Genomic DNA, 17,685 nt, shown 5'->3' on the forward strand with positions numbered 1-17,685 from the left:
TTAAGATAACTATTAGTGTATTTGCCCTAATACAATTAGCTGTCAAACAGTGTGTTAATCTTCTCCAAGTACGAGAAGAGAACACTTTAAGGCATCAGCTTTTTCATTTCCTATATTTTTTGCCATCCAAACTCAGGCTCTCCTTTACCAGAATTCTTTTAAAAGGTAAAGTCACGTTGGTCCTCTGACTTTTAAAGGAAGACATTCCCCCCACCCCCGTTACTCTTTTTAGTTTCACAATACAGCCAGGAGATCAATAGGTCTTTTGTACTTATCTCCATTACTTTCCATCAAAGGCAAACAAAATAAATTCCCCCTTCTGAGTAATTGCTAGTTGTGCCCTCCTCAAGCGAAACTTTGGTAGTAAGATAAACTTCAGTGTCATTCCTGTCTTGGGGGTTCTTTTTATATCCTGGGAGAAGAGCAGTGAGCAAAACGGCCTCCTTGTATCATGGGGAGAGACTCTGTCAAGCCTACCATGAGCCTTGGATCTTCCTAATGACCTCCTGCTGGCCCAGCTGGATGTAAGACAAGCTCATTTAAGCCTCTGCTGACCTTTCACTCCTCCAGCCCAAGAAGTACACCAATCACTTCCACCAAACTGCCTACCAACTAGACAACAAAGCTTAATGGTGAGCAAAGGACTTCCTGTCCATGATACAAAGAAGTTCTTACAAATTTCTCTTGATAGGAGTACCGTTAAATCTCTTGTGGCTACATAACTTCCACTGCGTAAATGCAATGCTTCCATATACCCTGTATTCCTACCTTCCCTCAAAAGGAATGAGCTACTACTCTCTCCATCGGGAACTTGAAAATCCAGGCAGAAACAGCATTTAGATCAGCATGGACATACTGCATGCATAGGTGGTAATTTTCAAGATGGCACCACTTTGAAAGGGTCATCTTCATGATTTCTGTCTCCCTTGGGTTTCCCATCATCTATCTGATCCCCTGATAGACTTTTTTGGTCTCATTCTTTCTCATAATGATTCATTCTAAGTATTTGTTTTTGTAGATAGTCTTTTCTTTTTTAAAACAAATAAGAAAGGCCATTTCTCACCTGGAAGCAGGTTATGAGACTTCCACATACATATTAGTATTTGCTTGTATCCTGCAAAAGTGGGCTCTCCATAAGGTAAGAAGCTTCTACCAGCCCTTTCTTGCTGAGTGATTTGTTGTTGTTGTGCTAAGGAAACAGACTTTTCTTTCTCTGTTGAAATTTCATTGTGAAGGTTGGGCTAGAAAGCATTTCTTTTTTCTCTTTTTAAAAAGCCTTCTCAGAAATAATTTAAGGTTTTTGCCGTAAGACTCCCACAAGCTTCAAATAAATGAATGTGGTAGAATATGAAAGGAGTTTACACTTGCCAAAAAATTACAATGTCATAAAAAAAGGATTTATTAACTTTGATTCTTGAGTGCAAAGATGTGTGTGTGCATGTGTGAGAGAGAAGCAAGCTGAGAAAGAGGAAAAAAGAATGCTTTTCAGGAAAGGACAATTTTTCTTCAGTTACTTAACAGAAAGCTACACTTTTTTAAAATACCTAGATTTTATGTCCTAATGCAAGCAGCTTGAATTAAAACAGGAGTTGTAAATTCCTGGTAGAAAGCTGTTATGCCTGAAGTGTTAGTGATCTTAACTCTAGTACTTTATGGAGTTTATTACTTCTTTTATTAACTAGGGGGGGAAAATGTTACCTACTTCTGGTTTAATTCTTTTTCTTGCTTGCTCTAATTATTTTGACTTTACCTTAGGAAAAAAAAAAAAAAGCTGTGTTTCTAACCTGAACATGTGTAAGTGATGCCTCCAGTTTGCTATTGCGTATATCAATTGGAATTATTGCCAGCTATTCAAAAATTATGCTAACGTTCTCATGTAAATGTATCCACATAAAGTATATGTGTGTTTATATGTGAACAACCACATAAATAAGAATATCAAAAGATAGATTGTCCTTAATTGCCAGAATAGACATCTTCATCTTGGGAAATGATGTATGAAGTTACTTTAGCACATGGATGGGAAATAAGATTTTTTTTTTCATTCAGAAGAGACAGATTTGGGCGATGAGAACGACAGACCTTCAGAAGTAAGCCTCCTGGGTCTGACGGCCAGCTAAGGGGAGCCGCTCGAACTCTGCTGGCTTTTTAGTCCGCTCTGTCACCAAGGGGGCACTGGGGGGTCAGTCCGCTCACTAGTAATTGTGTTTTACAGACTTCTAAAGCAATTGGCTCAGTCAGTCCCAATTCAATAAAAGTGGAGAGCAAGAGAGAGAGCACTTTTGTTCTATTTTTTACTTGAAATTATTTCATTCAGCAGTCTGTCTTTTTTATTACCAGGACTTGACATTAGCACTCCAAGCTATATTAGCATCCATTTCAGCAGTTCAGTAATGGTATTAAAAAAACACTTAACTTCAACGGTGAATGGTTGTATGACAGTACCATAAAAAATCCACATTTAAAAAAAAAAACTTATGTATTTGTCCCAGCAAATTATTTTTCACTTGTTTAACCACTTCAAAGCTATGTTCTTGAGATGGGTTTTCAGGAAGAACCTTCTTGCTCTGAGAAGCAAGCAGTCAGCGGTGCTCTGTTGATTAGGGAATCAGGAGAAGAGGGAAAGAGAGATCGTGGGGAGAGGGGAGGTAAAGATGCTGTTTACCCTGTAGTTAGATTACCTTCCATTCATCAGCAGAGATGGAATTGGCAACCTCAGAGCACCCAAGGTGAAATTCTTGGATCCTCATGCCTGGCTGGGATTTGATTTTTAACCCAGCACTCCCCAAACTTGGGAGCAGAGCCTAACTACTTTGGCACTGCAGTGTGCTCATAAATGACTACATTAGGTTCTAAATTTTGATTAAACATTCAGTAATTAATCAATGGTAGACATGAAGCAGTTGGCAAGGTCCAGAGCTGCAAAATGTTTAAGACATAAAACATTACGAAGTAATTAGAATATGCTCCTTCAAGAGAAGGATTGCCTTCAATAAAGAGGTAAATGATAGCATCCTGCTTATTGTGGACGTAGGCAGCCAGAGCAATATGATAAACTGCTGGAGATACACATATCAGTAATCATCCACATTATTAGTGCCATTAATCATAATTCCAAAAATATGACAGCAGCAGCCAACTTTTTGACCAATTTCGCTTCTGCCCGTTGGCCATTATAACTTCACTAATAGACTGCAGAGCTCCTGTGCGTGGCAGTTTGCATTGAGAATGGAAGGTTAATTATATTTGAGCTGCTGATTTCTTCTCTCCTTGGAAAAGGCTTAGCACTTTGACAATCCCAAAAGCTCACTGTTGTTAAACCAGTAAAAGTACCTTATTGAAATTTTCTTTGTTGGTCAGGAATGAGGAGATGTTTCAAATGAGAGAGATGCGCCAGGCTGGGAAAGCTGCTAATGTTTCTTGCTTCAAAGTGATCCTTGGGCAACAAGATGAAGTCAGAGGTTTCTTTAGCTCGGTTTGCTCTCGTTTCTCTTCGGCAGACGGGTAGAAATTTCTATGGTGATACACCAGGTGAATCCCACAAGATGCGTGGTGGTCTCAGTAGGTATATATAGGACTAAGAAGTTGGAGGAAGTGGTTAACGGTATTGGAAGCAATAAGCACCTCTTTCATACAGAATTCTGCTTCTATGGTTATGCTTGTGTGAATCAGGAGTAAAAAGAATTTCTGAAAAATCTGAATGTTTCTAAACATTGGAAGGTAGCATAGTTGTGTTGCTGGTTGCTTAACTGAAGTTTTCCTGTTGGTAGTTTTGACACCATTTAACCAAAGATATAAATTAGATTTTTGTGCATTCTTTTTGTTCATGTGTCTTAAAGTTTCATTTTCAACACAGAATTCTAGATAAGGCCGTAGCTCAATTATAATATTGCCTACAAAATCCTGTCCCTTGGGAAATTCACACATCCCTAATGCTCTCTTTTTAAAAGATCACAAATTGTTTTAATGATATAAAACCTTCTTGGATAGTTAGGAAGTATTTCCTTTGAAAAAGATCTCAGAAAGAAACTGATGTTCCACGTTGTACACATTAGAAAAGAAAGCTTATTTTTAAACAGGAGAAGAAATTTGAATGTCAAGAGAAAAATGCATTCTTACTGCTTTGGAAATAGATATTCGGAACTCTTTGTATAAGATGATAAAACATGGGATGGAAAACTGGAGAGTTAGTTCATCCAGCGGAGAAGGCAATGGCACCCCACTCCAGTACTCTTGCCTGGAAAATCCCATGGACGGAGGAGCCTGGTAGGCTGCAGTCCACGGGGTCGCCAAGAGTCGGACATAACTGAGCGACTTCACTTTCATGCATTGGAGAAGGAAATGGCAGCCCACTCCAGTGTTCTTGCCTGGAGAATCCCAGGGACAGGGGAGCCTGGTGGGCTGCCATCTATGGGGTCGCACAGAGTTGGACATGACTGAAGTGACTTAGCAGCAGCAGCAGCAGTTCATCCAGGGTAAATATAAATCTCAAAATTGTAGCTCAGATTTTATTCAAGTCCTTAAAAGATGCCGGGATGAATGGCTTTGCTTTCTCTTACCCAACAGTAGTAGTAAGCTGAGCACCATATGAGCTGCCTGATTGAGAAATTTTCCAAATGCTGTGAAAACATAATCCTATTCACAGTGTAACACACGTCTCACATTACAGCGCAACAGGTTATCTGTTGAATAATCAGCACCCTCGAGAAGCCTCGATATGTCAGATATGGCTCAGAAGTAAAATGGTTAGGGAACAGCGTTGGATATCAATTCTGCACTTAACCTGAGCATCCAGCATAGACATTTTCCATCCACCAATCTTCCTTCCCAAATGCCATCACCACATTAACATTTTTTAAGCATTCCACAGCAATGACAAATTGTTTTGTAGCCGTAGTGCCAGATTTAGTATGCGAGAGACACGTTCGCCTCTGCCAACAAACCAATAATTCTCACTAACATCTTCAGAGTTACAACATTTATAAAGTTGCAAAGTGGAGTAAACAAACCATCTGTTTGGCTTTTCCATATATGTCATGCTTTCTTATTAGCATATTACGATTCATTTAGTAAACAAATTTGGTGATTTCGTTCACGTCAAAGTTAGGTCGGAAGCTTGAAAATGATTAACATTCCTGGGACAGGCACATTAATACATTGCTTCCTCGGCAAAGTTAAATGGCTTCTCAGGAGAATCACCCCTTGTTGACAAGATGAGACTGTCAATTTGGTTTGCCTGCCACATTAGGGGCCGTAAGGGGATGGCAGGCTCTGAGAGAGGGGAGTCATGTAGGCAGCATAATTCACTGCGAATTGAGAAAAGAAGTCTAATTCTGATAAATGGTCGACCCCAATACATCCTACCTGTTATTACAACAGACGTGCCGTATCTGTGCAGTAAATTAGCTAAACCCCTAAAGAGTTTGGTGGGAGCTTATCTTCAAGTGAATAATTTGAATGGAGAGAGAACTGTCTGCGTGACCAGTATGGATGATTTGTTTTATATTGAAAGGGATTGAAGGGACTGGATTTCATACTTTTAATTTGCAAGAATTTGCTTAGCTTTTGTTTCTTGCATTTATCATGTACTTCTGTACTTTTGGGGGTGCAAGGAGTTGAGCATTGTTCACTAAAATTTTACATTAAATTTCCTGAGCTGGGGATGGTTTTCAGATCTTTTGGAGAAAATCTTTAAATACTACCTTAGAGAGCACCTGCTCATTTTGCAAAAATGTGTATACTATCAAAAATACTGTGACTTCACAGGGCTATAAATATACCACCATCAGTAAATGGGAATACAGATATTTTTGAGGCATTCAGGACAACAGGTAGTGTCATGCAGTCTAGATAAAAGAATAAATAAGGCACAGAAGTTTTAACTTTTCGTTTCTGTGGATTTGGAGAGCAGATTTATATTTCCGACCAGGAATATTGACTCAGTGTCCAACAATACACTCAAACCCAGCATTCAGATTTTATATTTTATATTACAGGTTGAATATAAATTTATGTGTGCCTATATACATACATAAAAACACACGTACACTATTTATATGTGGTGTTATCTGCTGTGTATACTGCACTGTGATCATTCTGGACAGTTTGAGGTGTGTGCATGTGTGTGTGAAGTGGCAAAGATAAGCAGAAAAAATAAAGGCAAAAGTTAGGCCAAAACGGAGCCTCAGTTCCATCTCACCTGGGACACTGCAATTAATTACCAAGTATTTCGTTCCAGTTCAGTAAGTTTAGGATGGCTCAGAACTGATTAAGAATTAAGGTTAGATTGGGCTTCTTATGTAACCTATAGCTTGATACAGTTTGATGGCCACCTTTTGATTTTCTTAGTCATAAGATCCTTATTTTTTAAAAAAGTTCTTTATATCTCAAAACCAAAGTTAAAATCACAAAACATTTTTTCAGTGTGCTTAATTTTTTTTTTTCTTTTTATGGTTAAACATTGCATTAAGTTGAACCAGGTATTTGAACAAGCTTAGAAAGGGAAATGTGAGGAAAGAAACACTCAAGATAGGACTGACTTTCTCTAAAGGGGGTTTGCATTTATTTGATTGTTGGATTTGCTGTCTTCTGTGGTTGCATGGTAAAATTTTCTTTTTTTAACTGAGATATACTTGACTTGTTTTTGTTAAAGAAACCAAAAGAAAGAGTGGTAGTCCACTTTAATCTAGTTAGAGAGCTCCCACCAAGCATTTCAAAGAGTAAGTCTGATTTCATGACCTCTTCTATGTCATATCAGCTTCATTACCTTTTGCTTTTAAGGGTGCTCTTAGTTTTCAAGAGGCTTTGGTAAACTCAGTACAGAAATAGTAGGAATGAGTGCAGAGGTCAGAAGAAACATTTGTGGTTCTAAGCATCGCCCGAGTTAGAGGACTGTGTCAAACCCTAGTTATGTAGCATTACCTTGCACCACAGTGGGGTGTGAGAAGGGCAGGATTATCCTCTGCTGTACTATCTGTGTCTTTCCTTAAATCTTTAGGTACATGTTTCCAATCTTGGGATCATTTTTTTCACTTCTATAATTTGTTTCGGGGAAAGCTTCTTTAAGACTCTTGTCTATTACTGATTGAAGTCAAATAAACGTACTTTTAATTATGTCCATGTGCAAAGTATTGGGCTGATCAAAAGTTAAAGTGTTTCCATCAGATGTAATGGGGAAATCCGAGTGAACTTTTTGGTCAACCCAGTATTCTATTTGAGCAGCAGGAGACTTGAGGTTGAATAAGATAGAGTTTGTGTTCTTAAAAGTGACCATCATGGAACTACATTTTGGCCTACTGTCTTGACGAGATCCCCAGTAAGATCAGATGCTTCCTCCCTCTACTTATCAACTTACCTTCTGTTTTCATCCATCTTTTTTTTCTCTCTTAAGAGGAAGCTGCCTCCTCATATTGGTACTACCTACCTAATACCCAGTCAATGCAAATAGAAACAGCTTTTGTACTGCTGACATTCTTATAAAGTGTAGTAAGTTCTCATACAGTTTTGGTTCATGGTTATTTTTTCCTCTTTTCTGGAGACAAATATTCAGAACATTAGGTTCGTTTTCTAGAAAAGCTCATCTCTGGAGAACTCCAAATCTGTTCCTTTCTGGAGTCCTCCTGCTCCTTATCACAGACAGTGGCCCCCTGCTTCCTCTGCGGGGTCCTCCCGTTTCCAGCACTCTCCGGTCTTCTGCTTTTTGGAATCCTCTTCCTTGTATACCTGATAGTCTCTTGGCGACTCTTCTTTCTGTGTCTCTTCATCTTCCTTTGCGCCTCTCCAGGCTTTGCTGGTCCGTGTAAACTTGTAAGCTGCTAACTCCTGGTCTCCGTCTCTTCTCCTCGGTAGTGTTTTGTGGCAGCTCGTGGTTTGGATTGACTGAGTCCAAGTCGGTTAACATCAGTGCTGCATTTTATCCATCCTGTAGAGGCAAAGCTAACCTCCTGAGGATCAGAACTCGCTCAAGAGTCTATCTCCTCTCCCTCCTCTTGCTTTGCCTCTTTCCACTCCAGTAATACTGGGAGTTAAGTTAGAATAGCTCCAAGCCCACCATCATGAGAGTGAACCAGTAAGCTTTCCACCGCACGTTCTTCCTATCCCTACTTCTAGTATTTTGCATATGGCATTTAGGAGGAGTATTACACAAAAATGAAATAGATTAAGAAATGAACATAAAAGAATCAATTCTCTTGAACTGTGGTTGCATAATGGAAATCGACTACCACGAATGAACCCATGTACTGAAGTTATGAACAGCAGAGCTAATGCACTGCCATGAGTTCATCTTTATTATTGCATTACACCTGAATCAATTGATAAAGTAGCTTTTTTTTTTTAAAGGCAAGGATGGCACTTAATTGAATAAAAGTCAATGTAATTATATTAGCAGAGGCCAACAGTACTGCTGCCAGCGGAAAAGGGACACTGTTGAACCGAGTGCCAGAGCTGGTCTACACATTTCTGCACATCATTTGGTTGACAGATATTGAGGGCTGGTACCTCATCTAATTAGATTACGGATTTCTATTGCTGTAAGTGAGACATGAAGAGAAACATCTCTTCCTGGTAACACAACAGTAGAGATGTGTAATTTCACAAGTCATCTCAGGGAAGATGTGTCCATCCGGGGATCAGTGTGTCCTTTTGTCAATGTTAATTTATTCTTCCTTATTCAGTGTGTCTTGATGTGACTGCTGTGTGTCTGGCTGCTGTTTTCTCAGCAGTGAATCTAGGAAGCGGTAACTGCAGATGTGTGAGAAGCAACAGAGTTCTAGATTAAAGTCATCGCAAAATGTGTGTTTGTGCAATTAAGAAAGCGAGGGGAGGGTGTTAAAAATAATACACAGAGGGGTAGGATTTCGCAAGCTGCTTATGGTTGGCAGGTTGTTTTATCAATGGAGTAATAGTACATACTGTAACTCTATTTCCACATTCTTGTAATAACTCCGGTGGTGTCATACCCACATGTCAGGGGGAAAGATTTCTCAGTAGGCATTTCCTGCACTCTGCTTAACAACCTGCATTTGGAATCATCTGCCGTCTGACACCAAGGAGACGGGGTGCGACTGTCAGAGCAGGGACCCTGGGGACCACTTCTGTTTATCATTCACATATCCGCAACACTGCATGCATCTGTATAGAACTCATTGATGGATGACGATGATGCTGTGAATTTGGTTTATCTTAATTTATGATTTTTGGATGATGCGGCTGATCTGAAAATCATCAAGACAGCATATGAGATGATCGCTTATGACAGAAAATGATTTTTTGATCGGAACATTTTAAATCCCTATGTTATTGTTTAAGTTTTTTTTCCAAACCAGATGTCTAGAATGTGAATTTGTTTTCTCTCTCTCTCCTTCTCTCTCTTTTTCTCTCTCTGTCTGTCATTCTTGCTTTCTTTTGTGATCGATTTAGCAAAAGATTAGAAAGCTGATCTTATTATCACAAGGTAAGCTCAGCCGTTCTAAGTGCAGTGCAGAGGGGGCCGCCGCCCCTCTGCCCCTTCAAACCCAGAGTGCTATATATTGTCTTGTGTGGAAAGGTGGAACGTGTTTCCCACCTTTCTTGTCTCTGAGGCACATACCTCTCAACCATCTCTAAGAAATATTAGCCATGCTCGTCACTGAATGGTGTGACTCATTTTGGATTTTCCATACTTTTTAATTATAATCAGCAGGTCTGTCAAACTTGATCCAGGCCATTCTAGGTCATTTCTATTATCACAATTAACTTCTCCAAGATGTAGAGCTTCCACCATTATTGAGAAGCTTTTATGCATCTGTATTTATTTATTGGTTTGCTTTTTGGAAGGGTAGCCTTCAATTTAGACACTTGTCAAACATAAGCCTTTGCAGGTGGAGAGAGGTATATGCCCAAGGGCACTTTAAAAATAAATGGGGGATGTAAATACTAAGGCAATGTTTTCAGATAGATAATAACCTATCAGGCTTTGTAAATCATGACATCCCTATGGATGCTCTGGAACAAATCTTGGGGTTTTTTTCTTTATATGTATGTATATATATATATATATATACAAGCAAAGCACTCAGTGAGTACAGTGTAAGTTTTGCTTGCCTAAGAAGTATGGATTCCAGTTATTAAAATGGAGGGACCATGTGTTATTATTGTGCTTGAAATTTTTTTTTTTATATTTATTGTGTGTGGATTTTTTTTCTTTTTTGGTCCCTTTTTTTTTCTGTTGGGTGTGATTTTTTTTTTTAATGGGGGGGTGGATTTTATTTACTAAGCCAACTTCTGTTTTTCACCTTTTTTTAAGATTAAAGTTTACAACTTGGAATTACTTGAAATATTATTTTTAACTCTGAAATATAGCAGCTTCTGAAGATAAATGTATTTTAGTATTAGATTTAGCTGGGATCCCAAATCATTCTTAAAAAGAGGATTTATATTAAAGATAGTGTGTAACCCTATTTTTATTAAATAAATTGCTAACCTTTTAACCTAAATTATTTTCTTAAATAAGATGAGGAAGATGAGGGGGAACAAGTTATTATTTTGTTAAGTGAATTCTAAATTATCTAAACCATTTACTTTTTTTTTTTAAGGAATCCTTTTCATACCTCTAAAGTGTTCGCTGTAGAAAACAGGGGGGTTCCTTCTGTTTTTAGGTAAATTCAAATTATTTGGACAAGCAGAAAGTTTCCATTTGTTTATCATATTCAGTATATTTTTTCAAATCTCTGCTGTGAGATTCTCTGCAGCTGATGCTGCTACAGAGTGAAAGGAACAGAACAATCATTCAGAAAAAGGCGCATGGGTTTGCTTTCATCCTTCCATTGAGGACTTTCACTCGTATAAAAATTATGTTAATGAAGAGCTCCCCTTATTGCACTCCCCACTGCCACTTACTCCCTAATCCTGAGGATGTAGGAAAATGCTTGCTTTTTACAATAATGTCATTAGCAATGAATGCGCTTAGGTGATGCCTGGCGGAAACTGAATCAATTTTAAAATGCTCTCTTTTTTCTCGCCCTCTCCACTCCCTGTACACCTACCCGCCCCCCCTTCCCTCTTGTTTTCCTAGACACAGTGCCAACATAAATCTGCATCGTAAACTGTTGACCAAAGAACTCGATGACATGGGCCTGGACTCATCACAGCCCTCCCTTAGCAAGGACCTCCGGGATGAATTTTTGATGAAGATCTATGGTGCCCAGCACCCCCTGGGGCTCGACATCAGGGAAGACGCCTCCTCTCCCGCGGGGACGGAAGACTCCCACCTGAACGGGTATGGGAGGGGCATGGCGGAGGACTACATGGTCCTGGACCTGAGCACCACCTCCAGCCTCCAGTCCAGCAGCAGCATCCACTCCTCCAGAGAATCCGATGCCGGCAGCGATGAGGGGATTCTCCTGGACGACATTGACGGGGCGAGTGACAGCGGGGAGTCGGCGCACAAGGCTGAGGCCCCCGCCCTCCCTGGCGGCCTCGGGGCTGACGTTTCAGGGTCTCTGATGTTCAACAGCTTGTCCGGGAGCGCTGGTGGGGTCATGTGCAACATTTGCCACAAGATGTACAGCAACAAGGGGACGCTGAGAGTGCACTACAAAACCGTGCACCTGCGAGAGATGCACAAGTGCAAAGTCCCCGGTTGCAATATGATGTTTTCCTCTGTGCGAAGCCGGAATCGGCACAGTCAGAACCCTAACCTCCACAAAAACATTCCCTTCACCGCAGTAGATTAGTCTCAGAACGGACACTACAAATGCCAGCTCTCACCAGACGGCCTCTGTATCTGAACTGCCATAGTCAGTGTGTGCTTGTGTACTTGGGGGAGGGGGTGTGTGTGTGTGTGTACACACATGTATACCTGTGTCTACACACACACACACATTTTCTTTTCTTTAGAGTATAAGAAGATAAACACTAGGTGCTTTTGAGATTTTTTGTCTTTTTCCTTTATAGTTTTGAGAAAGAAGTCAGATCTTTAATTTAGAGGTGAAATAAAGTACCCTTTAAATACACATGCGCACACACATAAAAGCGTGCAACTAGCCCAAACTTTGACAGAATAACAATTTTTGGTCCTCTCCAAAGAGACGATTTGTTGTACCTATGACTGTTGCCTGCAAAGAGATAAAGGGGGGGGAAACACAAAAAAGGAACTTCTTATAGTTGTCTTTTGTGAACTTTAAGGTTTTGAGAGAATCTTCATTTAAAGCATGGCAGATTCACCTGTAAATATTTAGCCTTGAGAGGCCAATGATGTAAAACAATTGTATTGATGGTTGTTTAACTCTTTTGTTTAATTTTTACAGTTACATCCAGCTGTTAGATATACAGGAAAAAAATAGTTTGCTGGCTAGCTCTATTCATTTATGTTAGCATTAATGCACATTTTTTAAGGAAAAAAAACATGGTCTTGTTTTTACTACCTGCTAGATATAGTGATAAAGAGGTGCTGGCATGCCTTACAGCACAGATCTGATTTTTTAAAATGTCCTGTACTAGTACATAAATCCAGTCATGCACTTTTTTTCATACACTACAAGGGGGTGTGTAATATCCATGCTTCTTTTTTATCCTTAAACTATTGCCATACTTCAAGTAAGTGTCTTTTTTAAAAAATTCACTTGTATAAAAATGGTCTGGTCAGTATAGGGCACAAATGCCAAACAAAAGTATTAGTGTTAACACAAAACTGCCAACTTTGCACAAGTTTCCAGAAAAGAAAATACAATTAGTCACTCAACATAACCACAGGCCAATTTGTCGGCCACCAGAAAACCGCTTTAAAAAAAAAAAACACTTGGTGATGCTTTCAAGTGCCGAATGTTATTACAATCAACATTGTATCCTTCTTGCTTATATGTTAAGTTACATAAAAGGAAAACAAAGTGATGCGTGTGAAACAGCCAAGGCATTTATTCTTTAGAGGCAGGATAATATTTCAGGGTACAAAAGCCCAAATTACTATGGAGCAAAGCTGAATACAGTGAAAGAGCTGAACGCTCATGAGCAAGGACCTGACCCATCTCCATTAAAAAGAAGGAAAAGTCTGAACTGAGTAGGTTTATTATGTGGCTGTGTAATTTGTCACAAGTACTGCAGTAGTACTATGATTCAGGCTGGTTTGATAGACAAAATCAAAAGACATTTAATGGTAGAGGCAGCAGTACTTGGAAGCTTTGCAAACATGTGCTGAACTTGAACTAAGCAATACTCCTTTCTGAGCAGCCAGAAGAAGGGGGTTTAAAATAGGATCTCTCACTGTTTAGTGTTTTGCGTTTCCCCACGCTATTTGTCAGAGAGAAATGAAAGCAAGCCTGAAACCAAGCAATCGAGAGTGAGAAAGAGCAGGGAGAGGATTCTCCAAACCTTTTTTGTTTTGTTTTATTTTGTTTCCGATGTTTACACATGTTGCCTGAGCTGGTTAACCACATCGGCAGCCTCAGCTACCACAACATACTGACTAAATGATGATATTTACTCAGATTCAATCTGCAGCCAAAACCATTAGGGTGTGCATTGCAGACAGTGTTTTGTTGTCTTTTTTTTTTTTAAGTGGAGGGGGAAGAAGATAAACAAGGCATATTTTGTCAAACAGGACACAATAATTTAAAGAGAATGTATTTCTTTTCTGCATTTAAGGGCCTCAAACATTTCTTTCATCAGTCTAAAAGTTAGAAATACTCCCTTTGTCTTAACTTTTTAATGGCATTTCCATTTTTCATATATTTCATAATTATTTTTTTCTAGGTTCACATCAGCATTCACTTCCGTTAAATTTGCCAAAGGAAACTGTTAATATGTTTCTCTTGTTATTATTCCTGTAGGGTTTATTGTACCTCAGTATTTATTGTTTCCAAAAATAAGCATCATTAGTTGAGGCTTCAGTATTTTTTGTGTGAAAATTTCAGAAACAATGGAATCTTAAGATAAGCTAGATGTGTCTAGCAGCTTTATCTTTTCATCTCCTTCAGAGGATGCTATGGGGTTCATTTAATTTTTCATTTGTTCTACAGTGAGGAGAGACCAAAAGTATTTGCAGTACAAAAGAAACTATATCAAACACTATGTTTTAATGACAAATGTTTACGGTAAAAAAGCTGAGGAATTAGTGCTAACCGTTTTTGTTTTTCTTGTACCTTTGAATTCCCCAAAGTCTTAATTGCTTTATTTCAGTGTTGTTAAACTGAATAGACAGAGATGTTTTCCTTTGTTTTATACCATATAAGACTCTGTACAGTATGTTTGTGGAAGATTGAACTAGAATAATGAAAATTTGTTTGCAAACATTTTGGTCCTCTTAGCCTTCTCTGTGTTGCGCTATTGCCCCATTAACCAAATGATTTGATTCCAGAAGGGTGGGAAAATATTTTGTTGGTATCCCAGCAAAAGATTATGGAAACACTAGCTTTACAAGTGTACGTAGACCAAATGACACTTTTATGAAATAACACATTTTCAGCGATTTTTAACAATTACACTCTCGGTTGAGATATTAGAACTCAGCTTGTACAAAATCAGTGCTTAGTCTGTTTAATGTCAACTGAAAGGTCAAAGAGCCCTAATGAGTGAATTACATAGCTGTCAGCAGGTCACAACAAAGGAACCAGGCTTAGAACAAGTGTTTGTTACTCGCCACAAACCAGGCTGATGTGGATAGCCAGTTAGAATAAGCCCAGAAGTAACAAGATTCTCAAGCAGAATTTCCATTGCTCAGAAGCATGAATGTGTTCACCTGCCTTTTGTTGGAGAAATGACAGTGAGTCCTGGACAACCTGCCCTTTTTAAGTCTCTCCCCTCTTTGCTACTAGTTTTGTGCCTCAAGTGCCCACATGTTACGGTGGCCTTCTAAGTGGGTGTATAATATTTTCCAGTTTAAAGCCTAATTGCTTAAAAGGGACAGGGGAAGTGGACAGAAGTGGTCCATAAGATGTAGAATCATGAAAACGTACATTTCTTCTAGTCCAGAGTGTTGCTTGTTCTTGGGTGTGTGCCTGAGTGCAGTGTTTTGACTTAACTCTAAATCTAGTTAAGATGGTTACCCCAAGGCTTATTTGCAAATGGGAAGGATGATGTGATCACCATTTTAACCACTGAGCCCTTCCTCTCTGTCCATTCATACTCATTTCTTTTTTCATAGGAGTTCTCTGTTGTGACACAGGCTCTGTCCAGCTGCATCCATGCTAGGGCAGCTGAAAAAGGCCTAGGATGCAGCATTTCATCCAAGCAACCTTTTCCCCCACTTGATTCATTTTAACCAGCATTCTGTCACAGGTACAAAACTGGGCAGTATTATTAGCATGCATGCTTGCTAGGTGGTATTGAAACGTTCTGTTTTGATCATTTTAAGCTATATGTTTGTAAGGATCAGAAAGGCTTAGTTTCCTTTAAGGATTGTCTGTGTGTTGTGGAAGGGGATGACCCGGAGCAAGAATAACAAGAGATAATAAATAATTTGGTGTTTAAAATGTGATTAAAAAAAGCATGACATTCTTTGTTCTGCTATTAATTGTATAGAAATGTCTGTGCATCTCAGATCTTAGTCCAGGCTGATGCCTTTTACAGCTGGCAAACATCTCTTTTGAAATTGTTTTTAGCACAGTGGCACCACTGTCCTTAGAGTGTAATTTCTTTGGTCATGAATTCCCAGGCCCTTCCAGTATGAGGAGAAAGGCACATAACTGGTTAATAGCCTGTTAATGTGTGTGTGTGTGTGTATATATAATATATACATATATTATATATATATATTGCTATTTTTTAAAAAAAAAGGCAAGCTTTGAATATATCAAGAAGGGGCTGTTGCAGAGGCATTCTCCTCATTTTACTCAGGGGAAACCATGCACTAGGTTCCCACCAAATAAAAAGTGACCTTTTGTTCCTTTTCCTCTGTAGACACCCCTCATGTGTGCCAAGCAAATGAGAACAGAGGCCCTTGGGAATTAAAACAGAAAGAAGCCAGTAACCAGATAGAGATGGACATGCTGCTAACTGCCAGCCATTGACCTGAGCAGTCCTAACTTGCACTTGGTCTTTAGTGTTGGGCTAGATCAACTAAGTAAATAAGTGTCAACTGTCATAAGACACGCTACATCTACTGTCATATGAAACAAATCAGCCAGAAGATACTTTCTCTGATCTTATGGACACGCTCCTTCTCTTGAGCTTTGCAAAAATTATGACAAATTTTGAGGTTTAAGAAAATCATTTACATTTCATCCAGACTTGGAATATTTAGAGGAGTTTGCTTCTCCTTCCCATTCTCTGTGTTTCTAATGGGAGGGGTTGAAATAAGTATGGAGGGCATTCAGAGACGGGTGCCACAGAGCCTGGAGGGAATCACAGTTTTTTACAGTGAAGTGAGGGGTGTTAAGTAGAGGACTCGTACCTGTCCTGGTTTGAAGATAACTAGAAAAGAAAAGAGTGGACACAGTGAAAGGAGGCAGTCAAGAGAAACATCCGGTGCAACTCTGCCCAGCAGTGGGTGGGAGCGGATCCATGCAGTGCATCCCAGAGCACCCCGTGACCAGGTGCCTCACTGAATCCTAGTCTGAGAAGGGAGGAGGAAAGCAAGAGTGCTGCCTGGAGTAGCTCAAGTCCCAGCCAGGTCAGGCACTTAGTGGCGGGGTGGGGTGTTCTTTTTTCCTTACTTTTGGAGTGGAAGTGATGCTCAAGTCCCTTAGGGAATTAAAAGATCCACTGGGTCTACCAGATCCTAGAAAAGGCTGGTGATCAGACCAAGCCCTGGTTGTGCTGAGTGGAAAGGCATGATTGCCAGTGTAGGTCTCTTCTTTCTCCATCGTGACTGTGGCTTGCCCCCGTAGCTGCGGTTGTACTGCTCTTTGGCTGCAAAGATCTCTTGATCAAAATGTGACCTCATTCACCTTCCTACAGAACATAAAGGCAACTTTGCTGCTTTCGCGTTTTCCCTCCAGGCCAAACCATGTGTGGTAGGTAGCTTTCCTCATGTTAGCATCAGGCCACATCTGCTCTGTCCCAAAGGCATTTCCCTTCCCTCTAGTCACGACTTGCTCACTGTACACAGTACTTTTCCATTAGTATTGTGTAAATCCAGCTGTACAACGGACTGGTGGGTTAATGTAACATCACTGTTGCCCAGACACCCATCCTCTCCTGTATCCTCCCATCATCCTTATTCTTCCCACATCTTGCACAAGATGAGGTTTATGGTCATTCGGCAATAACTGGACATCAACTGCTATCTTTTTGGCATTTGTCGAAAAATCCAAATGCCCAATCACAGGGGGTTTAAAGAAAAAAAACCTAAACATTTTTACAAGTACACTGAATTGGATCAGCATTATTGTTCATTATAATGCTATATATTTTTTTGAAGTAACATACTATAGTTGTCATAAAACTATCTTTATTCTTCTCCTCTGAAGTGTTGTTGTAAATTCACTTGACCTTTACTGCAAGCAAAAAAAAAATCTTTTCTATATAGAGTATCAAGACAAGGCTCAGTTTGTAACAAATAGTGGACCATTACAAAAGAGGAAACGGAAAAAGCCAGGCTGAGCAGCGAGAAGCTTCAGTTCAATTTCACCTCATATCTTTCTAATAACTTACTTGTCACTTTATTACCTTCCAGTAATGTGAACGCTGCTGACAAGACTGTCACACTAACAGCAGACAACACCCTGTCTGCTTCAGCCCCAGCTCTCCTGGCTACTTATTGCCCTGGCC

At 39.6% G+C, this 17,685-nt stretch overlaps 1 protein-coding gene across 4 annotated transcripts in view; it reads left to right on the plus strand.

The window, feature by feature from the left end:
• The window catches only part of BNC2 (basonuclin 2), a 480,757-nt gene extending 463,496 nt beyond the window's left edge, over window positions 1-17,261 (plus strand). For 3 of the 4 annotated variants that reach the window (XM_040237854.1, XM_040237863.1, XM_040237873.1), the window contains one exon: window positions 11,054-17,261. In XM_040237854.1, coding sequence (XP_040093788.1) covers window positions 11,054-11,714 — 661 coding nt within the window. In that variant the 3' untranslated portion in view covers window positions 11,715-17,261. Of the gene's footprint in view, window positions 1-9,420; window positions 9,455-11,053 lie in introns of all 4 variants that reach the window. The other variant, XM_040237881.1, reaches the window with a different exon arrangement.
• Window positions 17,262-17,685: the final 424 nt, after the last annotated feature.

Source organism: Oryx dammah, unplaced genomic scaffold, assembly GCF_014754425.2.
Source record: "Oryx dammah isolate SB20612 unplaced genomic scaffold, SCBI_Odam_1.1 HiC_scaffold_1, whole genome shotgun sequence".
Classification (NCBI taxonomy): domain Eukaryota; kingdom Metazoa; phylum Chordata; class Mammalia; order Artiodactyla; family Bovidae; genus Oryx; species Oryx dammah.